This window comes from Zeus faber (genome assembly GCF_960531495.2).
Source record: "Zeus faber genome assembly, chromosome: 14".
NCBI classification, from domain to species: Eukaryota; Metazoa; Chordata; class Actinopteri; order Zeiformes; family Zeidae; genus Zeus; species Zeus faber.
This window is the reverse complement of record NC_137200.1, coordinates 18,429,101-18,446,440: the sequence shown is the minus strand read 5'-3', so window position 1 is coordinate 18,446,440 and position 17,340 is coordinate 18,429,101. Positions and strand designations below refer to the sequence as shown.

Below are 17,340 nucleotides of genomic sequence, written 5' to 3'. Positions count from 1 at the left end.
GGTGAAAAACGACCCATTCCGGTCATGGCTGATCAAGCTGAAAACTGGCCGATCGATCGGTGCATCCACGTATTATATGTTAACATTACGGTCACATTTTTGTGCTTTGTTATAATTCTCCCACTTCCCATTTCCCCTCACAATGCAGTTTTACACCTCGGTGGATGATAAAGTGCCTCTGCGCTGCGTATCAGTGGATGTTGAGTGAGTGAGAGGAGAGGGAGGGGAGGGGTTCCAGAACCACAGGTCGTAGCATCTGGTCCAATCTCAGGGATGTAGTTTAAATACCCAATTAATGTACGGTGTAGTATTGTTTTGATTGATTGATTTATTTCTGTTATTAAATGACAATATACAGTATATATACACATACAGTATATCCATTTTTTTATTGTAGCGTAGTTTCAGCTGGCATTTTGTACCTGCGTTTTTTGACTAAGAATTGCGTAGTTGGTACACAAAATGCATGCAGGTTGGAAGGTCTGCATTACCGATCAATAACGGCCAAGTGGGGGAACAATAACGGCCGGGAAACGCATGAACGTTGATCGGGTTTCGACCCAATTCGATTTCGGTGGTATTTCACCAATTACGTTACTGCCCGTTGTCTCGTAACGTGCGGAGCTTGTGAAAATAGCCTTAGGGATCAATACAGGGGATCTAGTGCTCTGTCTGACAGGTTGTCACATCCCGCCGGTGGATCCCCGTGATCCACCGGCGGATCTGCGGACCCCACTATCTTTGAGTTTGAGTTTGGAGTTTGGAAGGTCGGTCAGAGATGCATTAGAAAAACAGGCAAACATCCAACATTTTTATTTAATTTAACAGTAATCCTTCTCGTAGATTCATGTTTTATGTGTTTATTTAGCATTTATTAAATATGTGCAACTTATTTTATTTAGTGCGCTGGTTAAAAATATTAAGAGTGAGATTATTTTATTTGCGATGTTTGTCTCACCCCTCTTGTGTCCATTTTGGTTTAGCCGTGCCGTTTAGATGTATGTTCCCTCCCGTATCATTTGGGCTGGTCTGTTTGGTGTGTCTAGTCGACTTGATTTTAAACCCTGTTTCCTTCATTTTGACTGCATTTTAATTTGGTTATTTTGTAGATGTTTCTCCTGCAGTTTCAATTTTGTAACCCATCCTTAGTTGTAGATATTGAATAAACATTTTTGCACTTTCTACCTGCGACTCCTGTGTCTTATGGCTCTGTCCCTCAAATATTTATAAAAAATTGAGTGAAAATGTTGTTTATCAATTTTCGAAACGTTATTCATCCTCTTTTATCGAAGTCTAGGGGTTTTACCGCAAAATGGCAATTCCTTTTCTAGTATTTACTTACTGTAATGTAATCACCTGTCACTAAACCAAACAGTACATTAAGACAAGAAATGAATCACTTGAACATCTTATAACTTCTTCTTTTGGATATCAACGATCTGTTGTGAAATTAGCAACGTCCCTATCTGATGCTAAAGCAACGAGAGAATGTAAAATAATAGACTCCCGCAAGGATAATATGAAATGTGTTTAAAATGTGTATGTGTGTTACATTAGTTACATTAGTGTGTGTGTGTGTGTGTATGTGTGTGTTTAAGCTCTGACCTGTGGTGTTGATCATGCTTTTGGGCGTGGCGGCGGCGGCGAAGATGTTGGGCGTGCTTCCGGGCGTGGCCGCGCCGCCGGTGGTGGGCGTGCCCACCGTGTTGACGGAGAGGCTGCCGGGTGGGGGCTTCTTTACCGGCACCACCACGCTCCTACGGGTTGGGACACACACACACACACACACACACACACACACACACACACACACACACACACACACACACACACACACACACACACACACACACACACACACACACTTTTGTTTTTTGCATTTTCCTTACATAGCAGCAGAGAGCGGGTGAGCCCCCTAGGATTTTCTGAATTTCAGCATAGATTTGACCTAGAATGTGATCAGATCTTCATCTGAAAATAGATAAACAATAAAACTAATAAAATAGATACATAGGCACAATAAAAATAGATACAGTCCTACTGTAAAAGTCTTAGAAATCCAAACTAAATTAAATTCGAGGACTTTCAAGGACCTTTTCAAGCACTATTTCTGTCATTTATAAGGACATTCGCAAAATAAATACTGTGTAATCAAAGGTCCAAGATCCATTTTGAATGTGATCTTTAATAATTAAAATATAATATAATCTTAGTCTCATTGTCTATTATTTATAGTAGTGTTTCTATATATCTATTACTAATCTCATTGTCATCTACTACTATAAGTGTCTATTTCCAACCATGCTGGATTACATGAACATTTCCCGGGCATCATCTATGAGGTAAAAGCCATTCTCGATATGTTTCAATTGGGAGAAATATCACAGGTTTTTAATGATTTTTTTCAAGGACTTTTCAAGCACATCAACACAAAATGGGTCTTTCCAGCACCTCAAAGACCGGCCAGAACCCATTTTGATTTATTTAGATGTTTTAGATGTGGTACCCGAGCATCCTCTATATGGTGGGGTGGTCTAGACAGTATGGAAGGGACACAGGTGCGAAGGTGCTCTACAGCAGCGCCAAGGTTAGCCTGACGCCATATGTGAGAACCTTCATGTAGCTTAAAGAGGAACATCATCTCTCATCGATCAATCAGAGTGACAGAAAACACGAAACTGCCTCAACCCTCGCAATCTGTTATTTTTCCAGGTGAGCCGGATGTGTCTGGGGACGCACCTGTCGAAGGAGTGGAACTGCATGGGCAGCATGGGGTGCGTCTTCAGGGCGGGGTCGGGGTGATAGGGCATAGGCCCCGCCTCCTGCCCCGCCTCCCCGCCGTCCAGCGGTGCCGCGACCAAACTCTTCAAGATCTCCTGTGGCACCCAGACAAACAACACGTCGGAAACGGGCGGCGAGCGGAGGCGAGCCGAAAAAAAACCATCCAAAAGCTCTGGATTTTGCGGTGGCTGGTATGACCTGTTAAGCTACTTATAACCAGGATAATAGGACACTCTAATAGAGGGTGTTTTAGTTTAGTTCATTTGAACAAAGTACAAAAAGCAGAAAAGAACACAAGATTATTTAATAACCCTTGAGCTGTCAAAGTTATTACATAGTTGCCTCATTTTGTAAAATTGTTAAGATTCTACAATTTATATTCTACAATGATTCCATTCAAACTGAGCAGCATTTTAAGCCAATGCCAGAAATATTGAAACAAAAAGAATGCAAAGCTGGTGCATTCCATCAAAAAATTCCTCAATGGTGGACAAAAATATCATGATGGCGACAGCCCTATCGTATATGCATACAGACTAACTCCATCAGTTACTAGGCATTCAATTCTGGTGACCTCCTTCAGCGCACAGAACTGAGCCCACCTTGACATTGATGCCCTTGTTGGTTTGGCTGATGCTGGAGATGGAGGACGGAGGTGCTTGGCCGGCGTTGGGGTTGTGCGGCGAGTCCAGGAGGCTCTCCTGCGACCTTCGGACGTCGGAGGACAGGCCGCACAGCAGGTCGGCCGTCCCCCCGCCTCCTCCTCCGACATCTCTGTCTCTGTCCCTGTCTGTCTCTCTGCCCACCAGGCCCAGGCCCAGGCCCAGGCCCATCTCGGAGCCGTTCAGGGAGCCGGCGACGTGGCCCTCCTCGCCGATGCCCGAGTCCGTGTGGGGGAGGCCGGAGCGGGGGGAGTCGTCCAAGGGGGTGGAGGCCTGCTTGTCGCGGTCCGAGAAGGACGACGACGGGTGTTCTGGAGGAAGAAGGAACTAAATATTCGTAACTCATAATTGACATAAAGAAAATTACAGCAACGTGCTGTGATTTATTCTGGAACTAGAAGTAAGAAAAATCCAGGTCCAGAAAGTAAAAATCCTGCCAGGTTTTTGCTCCAGCCATACACAGATTCACTCGGTACATTGGTCTCCGGGTTGTGCTAACGCTGCGTTCAATAGAACTCGAAACTCTGGAAAAATCCAACCTCCTACTTGGAAAAGTGCAAAGGAACAGTCATTTAAATCGGAATTGAAAGTCGGATATTTGAGGCAGAGTTTGGTGGCACTCGTTTAATGGTGAACAAGGTTCCCCTTGTGTCGGTTTTAATTCAAAAACAGGGCTAGTTTCAAATCTCAACTGTTCTGCAAATTCCATGGTATGTTAACGTAGAATTGTAGCGTTGCCAAACAGATGCAATGGAACACTTTTAGCTTCGAAGTGGGGAGTACCGACTCTGAATTGCTGATTTCTGAGTTTCACTGGAATGCAGCATAATTAGCCAGTCCAGATGGTTGACTCAAAATCCCGGAGTGGAATTGTACTTTCGGAACCTAGATTTTCCATCCCTGTTCTTCTGTGTTTTTGCCCTCTAATGTCATTGAGATTAGTCATCGTTTCCCCGAAAGCTTTTACGCATTACCGTCGCTGGCGCTGAATCGATGAGTCGTCCTTTCCACATTGGCCTTTTAACACCAATGCGGCGGCGAATCTAATCTAATCTACTGTACCTGTGCTGGTGGGAGAGTTGATCTCGTGGCGGATGCTCCTCCCCGACAGGCTCGTCGACCTGCCAATCTCACGCTGCGGCTCCAGAATGTCCCGGTACTTGGACACCATGAGGACGGAGATGAAGTAGACGACCGCCAGCGCCAAAAACTGGGCCTGCTTGCTGTCGTCCTGTCGGAGCGGATCGCATAAACACACGCACGCAAGCACGCACACACACACACCATCATAAACACCCATTAATAAAGGACCAGATAGATAGATCTCTCTATCCATCTAACAGTTAACTGTACATAATAATGTACAGTTTATTATGAGCACTAAACCTTATGATAAACAACAAATGTCACCTAGAAATAGAAAAACAAATATCAAAGAAAAAGATAAAAGATAAAAATTAAAAACTAAAAAATAAAAGGTCATCTCCAAAAATAACATACGGTCCTGTACAGTAACTTGTGAAATAAACCAGAACCAGGAAGATGAACTCAAGATAGAAATGGTGACGTACAATAAACCTGACAGTAAATGTAAGCCCTAAACAGTAAACAAAATGTCGGTAATAAGTCGATAAACCAAAAATAAAAAACATTGTAAACATACGCTTCTGTATTAAAAAAATATATATATTAAAAAAAAAAATATATATATATATATATATATATATATATATATATATATTACATTCTGGTGGTTGTGCAAATGTTTTATTTTATTCATTTAATTTCAAATAGATTTAAATTAAAAATATAGACACAAACACATACACACTAGAGCTGGGTTAAAAGAAAAAATATATGTAATCGAACATTGATACTTTGTTTTGGAAGTTATGCCAACCATTTTCCTTTTAAAGAAAATGCCAACATAGTGACAAATTTACTGGAAATTTCTCTATTGGACTGAATTTGTCAAAACATTGGCTTCAAGCAGTGGTGGAAGAAGCACTCAGAGGTTAAGTTAAAATACAAATACGCACACACAAAATGACTAGTAAAAGTGAAAGTACCATGTTGATGTTTCGACTGAAGTAGACACGTACTAGCTCTTAAATGTTGAAATGTTAAATATAAAAAATATAAATCCAGGTTCGATGTCTAGTAGAGTAATTTCGATAGATATTTGCTTCGAAACATAGAGGAGTAGAAGTCGAAGGTCTTTTGAAACAGGATATACTTATGTCATATACTTATACTTATTATGCAAGGAGAGATACTTAAAAAAATACTTAAGTACTTGTTCTTTGTTACTTTCCACCACTGGATTTAATTGATATTGAATCAAAACATGAACCTTTGTATCAAAATTGAAAAAAATATATACAGTCCTAATGCACACCGAGACACTCTCACACAGAGACACCCTCACACGGACACACTCACACACAAACACACTCTCAGACAGAGACACACTCACACAGACACATTCACACAGACACACTCACGCAGACACCCTCACACACAGACACCCTCTCTCACACAAATACACTATCAAACACAGACACTCTCACATGAACCTTTGTATGAAAATTGAAACAAATATATACAGTCCTAATGCACACCGAGACACTCTCACACACAGACACTCTCACATACAAACACACTCTCAAACAGAGACACTCACAGACACTCTCACACAGAGACACCCTCAAACAGAGACACCCTCACACAGACACTCTCACACGCAAACACACTCTCAAACAGAGACACACTCACACAGACACTCTCACACAGTGACACACTCACAGAGACACTCACACAGACACATTCACACAGACACACTCACACAGACACCCTCACACACAGACAACCTCTCTCACACAAACACACCCTCAAACACAGACACTCTAACATGAACCTTTGTATCAAAATTGAAACAAATATATACAGTCCTAATGCACACTGAGACACACTGTCACACTCTCACATACAAACACACTCTGAAATAGAGACACTCAAAGACACTCTCACACAGAGACACTCACAGACACTCTCAGACACAGACACCGTCAAACAGAGACACACTCACACAGAGACACTCTCACACAGACACCCTCACACAGACACACTCTCACACAGAGACACACTCACAGAGACACTCTCACAGACACTCTCACACACAGACACCCTCACACAGAGACACACTCTTACACAGAGACACACACACAAACACACTCTCAAACAGAGACACATCCACACAGAGACACTCTCACACATAGACAGTCACACAGACACACTCTCAAACAGAGACACACTCACACAGAGACACTCTCACACAGACACTCTCACACAGAGACACCCTCACACAGACACACTCTCACACACAAACACGCTCTCAAACAGAGACACTCACACAGAGACACTCTCACACAGACACTCTCACACAGAGACACCCTCACAGACACACTCTCACACACAAACACACTCTCACACAGAGACACACTCACACAGAGACACTTTCACACAGAGACACACTCACAGACACTGTCACACACAGACACCCTCACACAGAGACACACTCTTACACAGAGACACTCACACACAAACACACTCTCAAACAGAGACACATCCACACAGAGACACTCTCACACATAGACAGTCACACAGACACACTCTCACACAGACCCTCTGTCACTCAGAGAAACTCTCACACAGAGACAATCGCTTACCACGTCTCTGAAGACCACAGCTCGAAGACGGTTGATATCCACGTCCTGTAGGAGTCTGTCTGGATCCTGCTATAGTTTATATGGAGAGAAAAATGAAGGGAGAAAGAAAGAAATAGGTTGCATATGAGTGTTTGCATATGTGTATCGGTGTATATTTATTGGTGTACCCGTGTGTGTGTGTTTGTGTGTGTGTGTGCGCGTGTGTGTGTGTTGCCGTGGTACCTTGCTGGCCGTGGCGGCGTTGTGCAGGCTGTCCTGGGACTTGCTGCTGGTCAGGGACGACTTGCAGCCCCGGTCCCTCTGTCTCTGCCGGCACTCCAAACAGTTCCTCACCGCCACGCAGCACACTTAGGGAGAGAGAGAGAGAGAGAGAGAGAGAGAGAGAGAGAAACTCTTTAAGTAAAATACAGCAAAGGATTTATTTTGTTTAATTCTTTTATTATTTGTTTTGAGTTTATTGTTTCTACAGAATACATGCTATATTTACAGATATGACACATTTAGAAAGAAAGATAGATGAGTGAATAGCAGATATGGCTGAAAATGAAATATAAGGTCCTAATAAGGTCCTTTCACAAATAGCTGTGGTTAAGTACAAACAGTGGTCTGAATTCAAAGTGAGTTTTAGTTGCAGGAGCTAATAGTGTGTCATGTGGCGGGAACATTCTTTTTGCATAATTAAAGATAAACTCAGGGACACGTTCAATAATCAACCAAGGGTAGAAAAGCATAGAAAAGCAATCCTCAGGCACTTGTTTTACATTGACTTTTGATTGATCCCTAAATCTCCCCGTTCTACTGAGAAAATAGCTCTAGGCGAGAGAAAATACGTCCCCGAGTCTACCTCCACAGCGCTTTTAATGGATTGGAAAAATAGGGGAAGGAAAAAAAAAAATCTAACTCACACATACCCAGTCGGAGGCATTGCCTCATCAGCCCGCCGGAGGACATGTTCTTCTCCGCCTCGATCTCGCTGAAGTTGAGCGAGCTGGCGAACACCAGCACGTCCACCATGGCCATGAGGCGCGACAGGAACGTGACCGCCGTCTCCGAGGACATGCCCTGAGTCGCCTCGATGTTCTCCAGCTCCGTCTGTAAAACAAAACACGCTTCCCGAGTCACTACACGTCTAGATGACAGAAGAGCTGCGTTAGCAGGACTTTATATGCAGCTCATTCTGCCATGGCGGTGATCGAAAGGGTTAATTTTTGCGTCGTACAAAAACGGCAGCCTTCGGGGGTCATGCTGGTGAGGTCAACTCGAGGGTAAATGACAAATAAGGTTTTTTTTAAAGGGGAGTCAACGAAAAAATTGAGATACGTGTGTTCATAGTCTTGTGAATGTGCATATTATATCTATGAAGTTATCAGACTTAAAGCCTCAGAGGCCTTGTCACGGTCTAAAATGGACATTTTTAAGGACTTTAAAGCCACAAAATGGCCAAAATGTATGAACTTTTTAAAAAATAATTGAAATTGTACATGTGTCTTTATATCGGGTTTATTTGAATGATAATAAATTCGAGGAAAGGCAAAAAAATATATAATGTCATTGACCCCTCAACAACATGAAGTGCCGGAGACGACAGACAGGAGGTGCAGCCGGATGACACACAGGTGATGGAACACTGAGGTTGTGACGCTAGCGGGGCGGTCAGTGACGGCGTGGTAACAGGAACGGCTCGGCCCAGCAGCTAACCCGACGAGCAAACTCCAACGGCGTTTGCGCTGAGGCGGGCGTTCAATCGCCAAAAATGTCACTTTCAGGAAGTGTACGTTGCATTCGGAGCGGGGGTGTGTTCAAAAAAAAATTTCGTCAAATCGAACGGTCGGCAGAGCTCCCGCTCGGCGGGGACGTGAAGGGGGGGGGTGAAGGAGTGGACAGAAGGCGAGCGCCCGAGGTCTGGGGTGCAGGGACAACTGGGGGACGACAGACACACAGAGTGAGGACGGAAAGGCTTGAGGCGGGGCCCCTCAGCTCTTCCGGTCGACAAGCGGGCGACTCGGGCTTGTTACGCACCTCGGCCCCCGCGCCTCCGCCCCCAGGGACAGGGGTCACCTCCTCTCCCTTGGACCCCCTCTGGGGTCCGGCTCCACTCGCCTTCTTTGGTGTTGATACAAAGGGGAAAGGGCTTAGCAGACGGAACCCCACCCACACCCTCCCCCCCGTCCCCGCGGCGCCATTTCCACCGAAAGACTTTTGCTGTTTTCTCTCTTTCGTCTACATGTCAACGTCACCCCTGCTTTTTTTTTTTTTTTTTTTTATTTAAACATGTCAACGTCATCCCTGCCCCCGCCCCCCCAACAATATTTTGTAGGGAAGCCCATTCCCGCCATGTCAAAAAAAAGGATACATTCTTTTCGCTGAGTTCCAACTTTTTTATTTTGGTAAAAAAAAAACGCTGAATTCCGACTTTTTTTTCCTTCTCATAACTGCGAGAAACCGTCTGAATTCTGAGTTATTATCTCGGAACGGGAGAAAGAAAGCTGGAATTCAGAGGAAAAAAAAAACAAAAATTGCAATTATGAGAAAAAAGTCGGAATGTGACTTTGTCTTCTCATAACTGCGAGAAACTGTCAGAATTCTGAGTTATTATCTCGTAACTACCCGACGAAGAGAGTTGGAATTCTGAGAAAATGAAAGTCACAGTGGTCAGAAAAAAGTCCCAACTCAGACTCTTTCGCTCCCCTTTTTTTTTTTTCGATGTGGCGGGAATGGGCTTCCATCATTTTCCCCCGTTAGCCTTTTTTTGAAACCTAAACAGGCGTGAAACATTGTTATCATCGGGAGGGAACATATGCGACCAAAGCAGAGAGCTCTGCGCGAACGGGCCACAGATCCATGTAGTACACAAGGGGTCGTATTTACTGGCAGCAAAGAAGCACGACAAATAGAAACACTATGGATGTCGGGCAGGCAAGGGGGTTAGCGTCGTCCACAAGGTGTAAAGAAACCGTAAAACAGCATTAGTGGAACACAGAGAGAGAAGGAAGAAAATGGCAACTTACAGTGTTGGCACTACTCTTAGAACTCTGCACATGCGATAAAAAAGAAAAAAAAAAAAAAAAAAAAAGACAAAATAGAGGTAACACAGGAAAAGAAAAAAATAAATATGGTTAAAAATAAGTAGTTCATTCAAATATCAAAGTAAAGAGGGAATTTGTTAAACAGGGTTGAAGATTGTGATGTATAAATAAATCAAAGTACAACCATCTATAAGAATATCCGAATACCGTTTCACAGCTGGCCTTCCCTTTCGGTGTTTTACCGGCTAAATAAGCCGACAATAAGTCGTTAAACTGTAAACGTGGGCTTCTCTACTTTTCTCTACTTCTCTACTTTTTTTTTTTTACTTATTACACACAAATCTTCTAGTGGAACTAACCCCTGGGGCCACACCAGAAGCGACGTGTGGTTTTGTAGCTTGGTCAGTTCACACCGGGCCCGCTCTCCCGGCTCTCCCCCGAAACGACACACCGTGGAACGTTTCGGCCTTTCACGCGTCAAAGTCAATCTCCGCTTTCCTTTTTTTTTTTTTCCTCTCTCCCCTTTGCAACCCTTTGCTTCTCATTTCGACTCGCGTTTGTTTCGGCGTCTGCCTGTTTACGAACGCGGTCGGATTAGCTGGAATGATAATAATATATTATATTATTATATATATATATTATATGAGTGAAATTTCATTTGTTGTGGTGAAAAAGTAATCCACGTGAGGACGGCACATCAGTGATTTGATATGTTTATATATGTGGTTGATGCATACCAGGCTTGGTAATTCAATATTTTCACTAAATACGTCATTTGAATGGGAATCTACGCTCCAGTTTGCGTATTTTGCGCCCGGAAAAGTCGAGGCGAGGCGTAAACAAAAACGCGGTTGGCATGCCGCTTTCGCGACGCCGACGCTTCCGCTTGGTGCGACCCTCCATATCGATTAACATGGCAGCGCATCTGAAGCGCGTCCCGCGACGCCGACGCGTCGCTGGCGGTGTGGCCCCTCAGCCATCTACTACTCGGGCCGGGGCGGCTGGGGCCCTGCAGTTCCCCCCTCTCGCCAGCAGGGGGCAGGACCCGGCCACTCACAGAAGGGGAGGTGGCGGCGGACAGCAGCGGCAGGATGCCTCCGCAGGCGATGATGATGTTGTCCACCATCTGGGAGATGAGGTGGATGGTGTTGTGGACGAAGATGATGTTCTCGTTGCTGTTCACGAAATCCATCACGGACTTGGTGGAGTGGCTGCAGGCGAGGGGGAAAGGGGAAAGCGGGTGAGGAGTGGGGGTCAGATATGGGATCACTCTCCAGGCGGCCTCTATCTATCGACCTTCGTCCCAATTCTTGGGACAAATTTTTGATGTATTAGGGAAAAAAAAAAAAAAAGGTTTTACGTCATTCCATACAGTATTGTTTTTCTTCAAAATAACAGAACTTGCAGTAGGTTATTTTTGTTTTCTTTTTTTTTTCCAAGCAGGAGGTCCCACATACAACACACACAAAAAGTATATATATATATATATATAGATAATAAGAAAAAAAGAAAAAATATATATTTTAAGAAAAAATATATCAATAAAAAGCATTTGAGCAAGAAAAAAAAAAGGCATTTTAAAGGCTAAATATTTGGTTAAACCCTAAACCTTGTTAAGCACAATTTTTTCATTTTCAAGGAAACAAAACAAATTTTTCAGTTTTCAATTCAGTTTTTTCAATGTGATCTTTATTAAGATAAAATATAATCTGAATCTCATTCTGTATAATTTATATTAGTACAGTAAATGAGATTATAATACATAGACATATAGATTAACAGTATACTATCTATATATTAATATACAATTAATCTCATTGTCATCCACTATAAGTGTCCAACCACACTGGATAAAAATTTCATTAAAATTTCCCTGACATAATCTATGTCATAAAAGCGATTCTGGAAAACCATTATTCTTTAAATTATTACGTTACGATTTGAATAACAAAACCATGGGGATATCCCAGGTTTTCAAACACTTCAGCGCATTAAGGGGGGCTATCGTCAAAGTTATTCCTAGTACTTAAAATTTTCCGAGAACGACATTTCGAGCCCATTCAAGCACCTCAAGGACCTGGTTAAAACAACCTTCTTCGCCGGCTCACCTCCTCCACACGTGCACGTCGGTCTCCAGGGCGAACAGCAGATCGGTCAGCAGCCTCTGGTGCATGGGCGACCACTTGAACTCCGGGATGCGGAACATGGTGGTGCGGGGCCCGGGGCTGAACTGCCGCCGCTGCTCTTCCGTCATCGGCATTCCCCGAAATCCCAGGTCCACGCGCAGGTCCCTCTCCAGCTGGGCGGCGGTGCGGCCGTGGAGGGCCTGCGAGGGGAGGGGATTTGGGGAACGGTTTAAGGGCGCAATGAGCTGGTCGGCTCTTCTAACTAACACCCAGGAGTGAACCACACCAAAACGCCACGAAAAAAGGCCAGAGTTCTGATCCTTGAATTGCGATGTCGATCTCACGACATCAGGGTGAATCAACTGTGGAGAGCAGGTGAACTGGCACGCGACAAAATATCACGATTAAATATTTCCTACCATTCGATGACGATATTTATCACAACTTGTATAAAAATCTGAATTTACGGTAATAAAGAAGACGGCTGTACAGTATGCCATGATGCATTTTAAAACACAATTTTTGGTGGAATGAAATTGTCCAATTGTCTTAAAATAACAATCTGCATTGTAAAAAAACTCAATGTTCCCACAAAACTGAGCAGCATTTAGCCTCCTCTAAATTTTCCAAATGAAATTAACCTCAAAGAAAAATAGGAGGGAAACAAATCTGAAGATAAAATGCGAAACAGTATTTTTATACATTGCACAGCACTTGTAATCATAATCGGTAATTGGAAATTAAATATCTCAAAAAAAGGCTGAACAATCGATGCATCTTTTGCCAACAATACATCATCTTTCTCCTTGGAGTCGCTCATTTTGGACACTGCCGCTCTGTCGCCACCCTCATACCCGGGAGGGAGGGGGCGGAGCTTCTTTCTATATCTGCAAACGCTAGAGTGCCCAGAGGTGAAGTCAGTTTTAGATCACCCCAACTGATTGGCTTTGGGTTTCCACTTGCCTAACTAAATGAAGAAATCAGCGTAAGACAATATAAAAAATAAGCGAGGAAAAAACGATTGCGATAATTATCATTATCGTTTCATCTCCCAGCACCACGTGACATACCTGAGTGGTGGCGGTGGTTTGTATCTTCTTGATGTCCTTGTCCTTGCCGTCATCTGACCTTTCCGTGTCCGAGGTGGTGCTCGCCGTGTCTCCTAAGGTCTTCAGCCCGGCGGCCTCGCCCTCGGCCCCGGAGGGTCCGTCTCCCACCGGGAACTCCGGCTGCGACGCCGCCTGGGCCCGGGCCTGGGCCAGCGCCAGGGCCCGGGCCTGGGCCTGGCTCTCAGCCTCGGCGATTGAGCTGATGTCGGCCAGGGGGCTCTGGATCTTGAAGGCGCCGTCCTCCGGGAGCTCCCCGGGGGTGCCGCTCTGCGGCTGGGCGAGGTCGGAGCCGCAGCTGGTCATGTGGGCGAGCAGGCTGAGGTCGTCGCACGCGCTGCTGGACGAGTGCAAAGGTATCACGGGGCCGGCCGGAGCGGGCTGGTCTGGGCTCGGCAAAACCAGCGGATCCGTGGCGGCCAGAGCCGGGAGCAGTTTCTCATCCACCTAGGGTGCAGAGAAGGAGAGTGGTCATTAAGACAGAAAGTATTAGGTGTTTTTAATAAAATAAGTCATGAAATAATAAAAAACTGAAAAAAATACAATCAAATAGAATTTAAATAATAATATATATATTTTTTTTAAACCTATTTCAACTCCTGAGTTCTCACCTTGCTGAAGAGGAACCCGTTGTTGCTAGGGACACTGTCCTTCTCGTCGGCCAGTGTGATGAGTGGCCCCATGTTGCCGTCGTCCTCCAGGCTGACTCCCGAAAGCCCCAGGTCCGGCCCCAAGCCGACCCCGGGGCCCGACGAGTCCTCTTTGGGGGCCAGGCTCCCATTCAGGTTCTGCACGACGGCACAGTAGGCGCTGTCCAACAGGGAGTCCACCTCCACCAGGGGACCGTTCTCCATCCCTCCTGCTCCACCCCCCACCACGCCTATGCTTCCCCCCAGGCCCTCCGGGGACAAGTCCAGGTCGTCCAGCTTCACCTCTGTGGCCTCCACCTTCTCCGCCTTGATGTCCACCAGCAGGTCGTGGACCTCCACCCTCACCCCGGGCCCAGCGCTCTGCTCGACCCCGGGCGTCAGGGCCTCCCCGTTGGGCCGCTTGACGCCGCCCTCGGCCAGGAGGTTGCGGGAGTCGCCGCCGCCGCCGCCGCCACCACCACCACCACCGCCCTCACTGTACTCCGCCTCGCTCTCCGGCGTCTGTGTCTGGGAGTTGATGTCGTCGATCTCCAGGTTGCCGTTGACGACGGGCGCCGGCGTGGCGGAAAGGCCCGAGATGGTGGAGACGGAGCCCTTCTTCCCCTTCTTCATGTTCTCCTCCTCCTGCCGCTGGTACTCCTCATACATCTTGGCCAAGTACTCCTTGTGGGCCTCGTAGGTGACCTAGAACGCAGCGGGAGAGAGAGGGCTCCATCAGAACGGAGATGAACAGAATGTATTTATATCCGTTTCGCTTCAGCAGATTCGTTCCCATCGGCTTTGTAGGTCATCTGCAACAAAGGCACGATGGATGGAACTTGAGCGGAGCCGTAATGATTTTTTTTTTTTTTGCAACACGCGCACATTACTTTACATTTTCTACGAAGGTATATTCCATCATCCCACTGTGCTCAAAAGAACATGTAATGGGATAATGAGTCAAACTCCACCTCATTGTCTGAGGGGAAGGTCAGAGGACATGATCAGCACATGATTCATGAATATTCCATCAATTACGCCTTGACTCTTCTTCTTGAGTCTTTGTAAGGTTGTGATCAATAACAGCAAGTATACAATAACAGTTGATTTCTTCAACTCCTGAAAAACATAGCCAAGTAGATTCAAGTAGCCAAGTCATCAATGTATTTAAATCAATACCGTCACTCGTTAATATTAACTACTGGTGATTCCTGTAACTCAGCCATCCATTAATCCCCCCGTTGAAGGTCAAATGTGGAAATTAACGTAAGAAAAAATGCCAGGAAGTGGAGGCCTAACAACTCGTCAAGGAGGTAAACATAGGTAAGTAGGTGTAATATAAAAGGGGTAACATGTACAAAACAGTGAATATAAATTTGATCGTGTATATCATCAATCGTTAGTAGATTACGTAAAAAAACCTCAATCTAAATCTAAAAAAATCGAAATCTTAGAAATTATCACAGGTCATATCTGGCTGCTCGGAAATGGTGTTATTTAATCCGCCTAGGCATAGATGGGCCAGAGTACCTACTTTTGTTTGGAATGTGTGTGAGTAAATGGAGTCATTCACTATTGAATGCCATTTGAGTTATTATTAAATTAATAAATAAATAGATAAATAAATATGCCGATGAAATAAATACTGATATAAATAATTGAGCCAATAAATATCAATATATATACAGTATATAATAAATAAAAATATATAAATGAGTTAATTTCGTTAAATAAATGTTTTTTTAATTTTATTTTAAAAAGTTCAATTTTATATTTATTTATTTAAAGGGACTTTAATTTTAATAATGTCACTTTAGTTTATTTCATGGCACTTTTATTTCATAATTCCACATTTATTTATTTAACAGGACTTTTGTTTCATAATGCCACTTTTATGACACATTTTCAACCCTTAAATGCGATTGAATGGGGTGTGATTTTCGCACAGATTCAGAGTTAGCGATGAGACGGGCGGTGCCGCAACAGTGGCAGGACTAGGAGTGGCAGCTGGTCCTCAGCTCCCGATTGGGATTGGCCTTAATGTCCGTTAAGGCTCGCCTGGTCAACCCGTGCACCCCCCGCAGCCTTTCTCCGAGGTTGTGTGGGTAGCCCATGCCGGGCTCCCCCCGCGACTCGGGCTCCGGGGGCGGCCAGAACACCAAGTCGTGTCTGCACTGGGGACCTACGACTACCGCCACCGGGGTACGGTACGGACTTTGCACCCGGGACCCAGGTGCGGGTCTGCTGTCCGGTGAGAGAGAAGGGCCTCTCCCCCAAGATGTAGAGCCAGTGGGCTGGCCCTTGCACTGTGCTGGAACAGCTGTCGGAGGTGGTGTAAAGGTTGCGGCTGGTCAAGCAGAACCGGGTGGTGGCCCTCCATTGTGACTGGCTCGCTCCCTGCCAGCCCCTGGCTCCAACCGAAGAGGTATCGGGAGCTGAGGACCAGCTCCGAGCAACCACTCTCCGCTAACTCTGAATCTATGAGATAACCACGCCTCATTCATTTGCATTTGAGGATTGGAAATGTGGCATTTTAAAATAAAAGCGCCCCTGAAATAAATAAATTTGGAATTATTAAAAATAGTCTTGAAAAACTATTGAACTATATTTACTCATTTATATATTAATATTTACATTTATTTATATATTTATAGCCAAATTTATTTATTTCAGGATTTATTTCATAGTCACAGTTATTTATTTATTTACATTTTTCATTATTTATTTAATATTTTAAATATATTACGTTATATATTATAATATATAATATATATAATAAATTATATTATATTTAAATATTTCAAATGGCTTTCCATAATTTACATCCACCATTCTATCAATTACTACATTATTGTTCATTATTTTGTCTGCGAAATGTGACATAAAGCCATTCAGGGGGTGTTGGGTGGCTTGTTCCACAGTGACTACAACATATAAGGTTTCAAATTTAGTCTTCATTTTCGCTGAAGGTCGCTTCACATTCCACGTAGCTGAAAGTTGGGTTGAACGAGTTGAAAGGTGGCCCATGGCGGGCTTCTCAAGACTAGTCATGATTTAATTTGCTAAATACTGACTCTTTCCAAGAACATAATTACTACAGTGAAACTGGCTATTTGCAAGCCGTGGGAAGTCTAAAAGTTGCCCTGGACTACAGTACCAGTCCAAAGTTTGGACCCACCTACTCATTCATGTGTTTTTCTTTATTTTCAGTATTCTCTACATGGAGCTATGAAACAACTCATATGGAATGATGTAAGCGGCTAAAAAGGTGTTCAAAGTATA

General features: G+C 44.3%; 1 protein-coding gene across 2 annotated transcripts in view; it reads right to left on the bottom strand.

Annotated features, from left to right (window-relative positions):
* Window positions 1-17,340, bottom strand: part of nbeaa (neurobeachin a) — a gene marked incomplete at its 5' end in the record, with an annotated part of 127,136 nt that overhangs the window by 27,372 nt on the left and 82,424 nt on the right. For both annotated transcript variants that reach the window (XM_080013338.1, XM_080013339.1), the window contains 13 exons: window positions 1,606-1,757; window positions 2,740-2,876; window positions 3,384-3,754; window positions 4,506-4,674; window positions 7,172-7,240; window positions 7,394-7,518; window positions 8,083-8,263; window positions 9,191-9,274; window positions 10,180-10,203; window positions 11,255-11,408; window positions 12,306-12,523; window positions 13,394-13,876; window positions 14,041-14,763. In XM_080013338.1, coding sequence (XP_079869464.1) covers window positions 1,606-1,757; window positions 2,740-2,876; window positions 3,384-3,754; window positions 4,506-4,674; window positions 7,172-7,240; window positions 7,394-7,518; window positions 8,083-8,263; window positions 9,191-9,274; window positions 10,180-10,203; window positions 11,255-11,408; window positions 12,306-12,523; window positions 13,394-13,876; window positions 14,041-14,763 — 2,890 coding nt within the window. The remainder of the gene's footprint in view (window positions 1-1,605; window positions 1,758-2,739; window positions 2,877-3,383; window positions 3,755-4,505; window positions 4,675-7,171; window positions 7,241-7,393; window positions 7,519-8,082; window positions 8,264-9,190; window positions 9,275-10,179; window positions 10,204-11,254; window positions 11,409-12,305; window positions 12,524-13,393; window positions 13,877-14,040; window positions 14,764-17,340) is intronic.